This window comes from Cinclus cinclus, chromosome 25 (genome assembly GCF_963662255.1).
Source record: "Cinclus cinclus chromosome 25, bCinCin1.1, whole genome shotgun sequence".
Lineage (NCBI taxonomy): Eukaryota > Metazoa > Chordata > Aves > Passeriformes > Cinclidae > Cinclus > Cinclus cinclus.
Genome location: NC_085070.1, coordinates 6,570,721 through 6,577,658, shown reverse-complemented (window position 1 = coordinate 6,577,658; position 6,938 = coordinate 6,570,721). Strand labels below are relative to the sequence as shown.

Here is a 6,938-nt window from a genome sequence, read left to right as displayed (position 1 = left end):
TAAAAAAAAAAAAAAATTAAATAAATACAACCATGTATTTAAAAAACAATAAATGCTGCAGATCCCACAGCTGCTGCCTGTCCCCAGGATGCCAGGGTGTCCCACAGCCACATCTGGACGTGTGGAGTGAGCAGAGAGGAGCTGTGCTCTGGGATGTGCTGGCAGGGAGGTGGGGGGGCTGCAGAGGGGGCCCAGGCTCCCCTATGGCTTTTGAAGGGCTGGGTGGACTGGGGAGCAGCCAGTGCCAGGGCTGGGAACTTCACTCCTGGCACTGGCTCCTGCGTGGCAGATGCTGCTGATGCTGGAAGCGAGGGCAGGGAGTTTCCCCATCCCATGTGATGTGGGGAGAGGGTGGGTACCTGCTCCTGCCTGTCCCAGGAGAGGGTGGGTACCTGCTCCTGCCTGCCCTGGGAGAGGATGAGTACCTGCTCCTGCCTGTCCCAGAAGGGCACAGGGAGTTCTGGGGCCAGAGGCAGCAGGAGCACAGCTCAGGAAGGCAGGAAAATGCAGGGGAAATGTCAGAGTGAGCGATGTACGGGCAGCAGGGTAGGAGGGAAAGTCTTGTCTGGGCAGCCCAGGCTGGCCCTGCAGGGCTGTCTCTGAAAAGTCTGAGGCTGGATGGCTCCAGGATGACCCTGGAGTCTGGCTCAATGCAGGGAGTCACAGGGGAGGCACAGCTGCAGCACAGCTCCCTACAAGAGAGGCTCCCGGCGGGGTGAGCTGCAAAGGAATGCACAGGGATGGAAAGGGACAGGCAGGGGACGGCTCATCAGCGTCGCTCCATCAAGCTAGGCAAGGCTGGGTGGGAGAGCTTGGTCCTGTCCTGGTGCTGGAGCAGAGAAGCCTCCCCCAGCTCCCGGGATGGGGTTGCTGCACTCTCCCCAGCTGCCATGCTCTTGCTGCAGGTCCCAGATGGATGGAGACTGGACCTGGGGTTGCTCTGGCTGCTGGCCCTGACGAACACCGAGTCCCCAGGCCCCGGGCACAGGGTCTGAGCTCCCCACGCTGCTGCCACACTCCAACCCCTGGAGCGAGGCCCCTGCCCTGCTGCCTCACCTGCGGCGCCGGGGCTGCGCCAGGCTCTGCCATCACTTCAGCAAGGAGATGTCGTCGGCAAAATCGTCGTGGTCGCGCCGCAGGCAGCGGAAGCAGCGCCACTGGAACACCATGAGGCAGAGGGGCAGCATGAAGAGGGCGCAGATGGCCGCCATGACGTAGGCGATGGTCATCAGGGTGGACTCGTCCGTCTGCGGGATGTTGTAGCCGCAGTCCTCCATGTTGGAGTGCAGGTGGGGCCCGTCCACCGCGGCTGTCCTGAACTCGTCGTGCACTGTGGGGAGGGAGGCAGGGTCTGGTCACTGCCCACCCACATTCCCTCAACCCCCCATCCCCGCGGGCCCAGCTCACCGTGGCAGGCGCTGACGGCAAAGCCGATGCGCTTGCGGGCGCGGTCGAACACCACGTAGAAACCCTCCATGATCACGGCGCCCATGACGGTGCCGGTGGAGGACTGGGAGATGGCGAACTTGTAGCAGTCGTCCTGAGAGGTGGCCACGTCCTCCACCGGGCGCAGGTATTGCTGCAGGGGGAGAGGAGCCGTCAGGGAAGGGGCAGGGGAGGCAGCTGTGGCCACCCTGTGTGGTCCTGCCTCTCCAGCCCACGCTCCCGGGGAAGGCTCTGGCCAGGCCCACGCTCACCTGGGGCAGGATGGTGATCCGGAAGGACTGGTTAGTGGCCTCCCCCATCAGGTAGAGGGACAGGACCGGGAAGATGTGCCAGGGGGTGGTGCCGACCTGCCAGCAAACCAGCTGCTCCCCCAGCCAGAAGCCGTCTGGGAACTTCTCGGTCTACCAGAGGGAAAGGGAAGGTGAGCAGAGCCAAGCTGGGCAGGCAGCACAGATGCCAGGCTGGTGAGGGGCAGTCACACTGCCCACAGCCTCGTCCTGGGCCGTGCCTGTGGGGAAGGGATGGTTTCCACTGACCGAAGACGCTGTTTTGATGGATTTCACTGCAGCCTCAAACACCTTCTTTGGCAGCCTGAGGTTGGTGGTCCCGCTGTCCACAATGCTCTTGTCATAGTTGTACTGGGGGGCCAGAAGAGGACGAGTGACTGAGGTGCAGAACCCCAGCCCACTCCCCTCCCAGCCTCCTCTGACTGGTGGTGTGTGTCTCCAGTGCCCATGGGGCACGTCCACCACTGCCCCCTCACCTCTTTGCAGTCCATGTTCAGGTCCTGCCCGTTGACCTCCAGCTTGACGATGATGACCTCGTAGTACCACTCCTTGCGGATGGGGGTGTACCAGATGTCACCCACGTACAGCGAGCGGTCGATGCCACCAATGATCTGCAGAGGAGACAGAACGGCGCTGCCACCACACGCTGGCAGTGCCACGAGGGAGCCCCCCAGCCACCTGTGGAGTGCTCACCATGCTGCCTCCCACCGAGGCCACGGCCTCTGTCTCGTTGGGAGAGAAGCCTGTCCCGCACAGCTGCAGGGAGAAGATGTTGGGTACCCGTGTCTGCTTCACCAGGGAGTCAAAGAAGGGCTCCAGGCTGTCGTCGGGCTGGTGGCAGGAGAAAGCAGAGGTGGGACAGGGATGTGTCAGGGATGTCACTTCTCCAGGAACTCTCTGTGCCCAGGGTAGCTCCCCTTGCCAGCACTGCTGTGCCCCAGGGGACAAACTGGGACAAGCAGAAAGACAACTAAAGAGTTTTGGTGCTCACATCCAGGACCGTCAGTCAGGACTCACCCGGGCAATCTCGGCATACGCCAGTCCCAGGATCCCTTCCCAGTTGGAGCCGTTGATGAAGAATTTGTCTGACTCCGTGATGGCAGCGATGTTGGCTCTGACAGTGACGTTGGGGCCATGGGGAATGGTGACAAGGTCAGTGCCCAGCTCCCCTTCCCACTTGCCCTGGGTGTAGGGCACGTACACCCCTTTCCGCAGGTCATGATACGTGCTGGACCTGCAACGGTGGCAGAGGGAATGGGTCAGACAGGGTTTATGTGGATCCAGCCATTCCAGAGGCCAGGCCGTACCTGGCAGGGTCTGGCCAGACCTCCAGCAAGGAGAAGCAGTGTGCCTGAGCGGCTGTGCTCTGTGTCCCCCCAGAATACTCACAGCTGCCGCTGGTAGTATCTCCGGAGGAAGGGGTGTGGTGCAGCTCCCACAGCAAAGTTACTGCTCCCTGTGTCCACCAGGATGTTCAGCTGGAAAAGGAAGAAAAGACAGGAAGGCTCATGAGCGCAGTGGGACCCTCTTTTGTTGTGGCCAGACAAGAGAGAAGGAGGTGGTGCAGCAGGAGGCAGCAGCATCAGGGAGTTGCACAAAAAGCAAACACCATCCAGCACTGTGCAAACAGAGCATGAGCTCCTCGCCCAGCACGGCCCAGCCTCAGCCCCCAAATCCACAGGCAGGTGTCATGGGGCTGGAGAGCAGCAGCACAGGGTGCACAGGTTCCCACTGCCAGGACAGCAGATTTGCTGGCACAGCCGGTGGGAAGGATCGGACAGCCCCCACGGATCCCTGCGCCCGCTAATCGCCATCCATATGCCGAGCCCTGCCCCCGATTCATTCCTGCCTGGGCAGGATTACACGGTTTGGCAAACATCCCACTGGCAGGGCCAGGAGTGGGCCAGCCGGATCCTGCCCTAAACTGACCCGTGCCTACAGCAGCGGTGGGGAGTGGGGCCGGGGTGGGACTGCCCAGGTGGGATTGCCCAGGTGGGACTTCCCGGGTGGGAGCAGGGTTGTCTGACCCTCCTGGCTGTGCTGGGGTGAGGTCTCACCCCAGACCCAGGAGCTGCTTCACAGCACCACCCCGGGCAGCAGCACTAGGGCTTCAGCCCTTAATCTGTGGAGTCAGAGGAAGGAGGTTAATGCGCTTGTGTTAATCGCAGGAGCACCGGCTGCAGCTGCTGAGTGCTGTCCCTGACAGGGGCTGGCATGTCCTGAGTGTCCCCGGCTCCACTTTCCTGCCAAGGGGAATGTTTCAGGCCGTGAGCAAATATCAGAGCAGCATTTTCATCCTCCCAGTACCCGCCCTGGGCGGGTTCCAGCTCAGCACCCACCACACAGCCCGACCTTCTCCTGGCAACCTGTGCCATTCCCAGAGCTGTTCCCAGTTCTCTGGGTAGGTCATTAGGGGCCACCTGCTCCACACAGCTCATCTTCAATCCCCAGAGCACCCAGAGCTCTGGTTTCCCTGGAGAAGGACCTGCTGAGCTGACGCTGCAGGGAGAGGAGGCAGGGAAGGCTTTTACTGCCTCAGGCTCTGTCCTGCTGAAGGGGTCACGCACAGGACCCACGTGGAGAGGACCCAGATCCTTGAGACTCAGCCCAGCCATCCATTCAGGCCAGGACATAGCACGTGAACTGGCGAGGCCAAGACATGTGTGGCAGGGACACTGCCTGAAACCTGTCCCTGCAAGTGACAGCCCCTCCAGGCACCACAGCAGCAGCACTGGCTCTGTGCCATGCGTGTCCCTAGAGCTGTGTGCTGCTCCTGGGGCACCAAGCCTGTGCCATCTGTCCCAAAACACCGGCTCCTGCTGCTCTGCTCACCCCTCTCCCCTGTGTGTTTATGAATCAGCCCATTCTGGGAAGCCAGGGAAACCAACATGCTTGGACACATGGAATGTGTGAGCAATCAGCTGCTGACGGTGACTTGGCAGTGCAGCACAGCTCAGAACCAAAATTAAAGCACAAGGAGATACAGAAACTTCCTTGTCAGCATTGGGAAGGTGAAAAGAAAGGTGAGGAGATGGATCAGCATCTCCCTGCTGCGTGTGAGCCTTTGGGAAGGACGCATGCCACTCCCCAGGGCAAACATGCTCCCAGTTTCCTGCAGAGGCACAGCCAAACTCTTTCATATGAATCCTCTCATTCCATTGCAACGCCTGGAGGGATTTTGCACACACACACATACACAGACACACAGAGACGCAGGCACCACGTTCGCATTTGGAAGCAATCCAAGGCTGGAAGATGCTGCCCAAAAGGGTGGCTGGCTCCGGAATTCACGAGTGCCTGGGAACAGGTGGTTCACACGGAAATTATCTGGCAGCCGCGACACGTGGCAGGCAGGAGATGATGAAATCACATTTAAAACTAGACTTTAGAAATAATCTCCTCCCTTTTTTTATTCCCTTAAACACACCCTGCCAGAGCAGGCAATAAGTCGTAGGCACACAGGGACAACATAACAGTGCTCCCAGAGATCCAATTTCCATGGCAGTGGTATTGTTCCTCCATCTACATCTTGCTCCCGTTGCTCTCTCTCACCATGCACACAGAGCACAACCAGCTCGCGGGAGAAAGCCGGCCTTTATTTCAGAGCCCGTGTGGGTTCTGGCTGTTCTGGCAGTGCCCAAAAAGTGGTGATGGCCGGCATGAGGGAATGTGGCCCTGTGCTGGGAGGAACCTGGAGCCTGGATCAGCGAGCTCGACCCCAAGGCCGGACTTGTCGCTGGTGACAGCGGAGATCAGGATGGGCACAAAAGGATTTAGCAGCTGGAACCTCTGTAAAACAGGGGAGGAGCTGGTTGCCCCGTGCTGTGTGACTGGCACCTGGCCCTCAGCATTCACCCTGTCCCCAGTGTGCAGGCACACGGTGCCACACGGGCTGGGCAGCATGTGAGGGATGCTGACAAAAAGATAGAGAAGGATCAGAGCCTGGTGATGCACCAATGCCTGCTATGCCTCCCCTGTGGGCTCCCTTTCCATCCAGGCCATCCCATTTTCCTGCACTTTTCCTCCACACGCTTCCCCAACTCCTGCACAGCGACAAAAATCACAAGGTCCCTGGGAAAACCAAGCCCTTCAGGATTTCTGGAGTATTTCCCCCGGTTGGGAGCAGCACGAGGAGCCAGGCAGCAGCTGAGCCCGGGGCTGTGCTGGCAGGAGCTGCCAAGCACGGCTTGGCCGTGGGCTCCTCCGTGCCTGCATGTGCCGCTCCAGGCGGGCACGGGGCTGCGCAGCCACATCCCACTCCCCTGCCGCCCACAGCCCGCGCCAGCTCCAGCGGCATCCTTCGGCTCGGGAGCGGGGATGGAGGCAGGGAGGGAGGGATGCAGCCTGGCTCGCCCGCACAGAGGCACACGCAGCACCGTCCACCCCGCCCGGAGCGCCCGGGCAGCCCCGGGAGCGCTGGGGTCACCTTCGGCGGGCGCCTGCGGCCAGTTTTAGCCCAAAGCCAGCAGGAAAAGCATCACCGGAGCGATCAGAAGCAGGAATGCCGCCCGGGCCGTGAGGCGAGAGCCACGCGAAGCCATGGTGGCATCCGCAGCGCCTCTGCTCGGCGCCCCGCAGCCCCGCAGCGGGCCAGAGGGGCACCCGCAGCCCCTGGGAATGCAGGGCATGAGGAAGATGCGGGGGATGCGAGAGATGCGGGGACCGGCTCCCACCTCACCTTCTGCGGGGGGCTGCCCACCGTCATCTCCACGTAGTACCCCTGCCCGGACTTGCCCCGCAGGTTGTCGATCATCTCCACGAAGCTGCCGGTGCTGTCGGGCTCGATGTCCAGCGGCGCCCGGCGCTGCCGGAGTCCCGACGGCGGGGCCGCGCCGCCCCGCAGCGGCAGCCGGATGCGCGGCGGGGCCGGGAGGGCGCGCAGAACCCCCAGCCACAGCAGCAGCCAGGGCCAGGCGGGCGCCATGGCCGCGGGGAAGCCCTCGGGGGACGCGGTCAGCGGGCCCGCAGCGCCCCGCGCCTCGGCGGGGCGGCCGCGCCGGGGCGGGCGGGCGGCGCGGCGGCGGCGGGCATGGCGGCGCGCACGGACCCGCCCCGGAAAGCCCGCCCGCCGGCGGAAGCGCTCACCGAGAGACCCGCCCCGGCCCTCCCCGGTGCCCCCGGCCCTTTCCCGGTCTCCCTCCCCGTCCCCGTCCCGCCGTCCCGCCGTCCCGCCCGGCCGGGATGCTCCGGGACGCTCCGCGGGCG

At 62.6% G+C, this 6,938-nt stretch overlaps 1 protein-coding gene across 4 annotated transcripts; it reads right to left on the bottom strand.

Annotated features, from left to right (window-relative positions):
* Window positions 1-1,062: 1,062 nt before the first annotated feature.
* On the bottom strand, window positions 1,063-6,657 carry BACE1 (beta-secretase 1). Of its 4 annotated transcripts, none has more exons than XM_062508610.1 (9): window positions 6,412-6,657; window positions 3,123-3,211; window positions 2,751-2,967; window positions 2,427-2,564; window positions 2,210-2,344; window positions 1,983-2,084; window positions 1,698-1,847; window positions 1,408-1,579; window positions 1,063-1,330 (listed from the first exon to the last, which is right to left on the bottom strand). In XM_062508610.1, the coding sequence occupies exons 1-9, from the start codon at window positions 6,655-6,657 to the stop codon at window positions 1,089-1,091; spliced, it is 1,491 nt and encodes a 496-aa protein (XP_062364594.1). In that variant the 3' UTR covers window positions 1,063-1,088. The 4 variants fall into 4 exon arrangements, with proteins under 4 accessions (XP_062364594.1, XP_062364595.1, XP_062364596.1 ...); XM_062508611.1 differs by having other exon boundaries at window positions 2,427-2,489; XM_062508612.1 differs by having other exon boundaries at window positions 2,883-2,967.
* Between the last annotated feature and the right edge of the window lie 281 nt (window positions 6,658-6,938).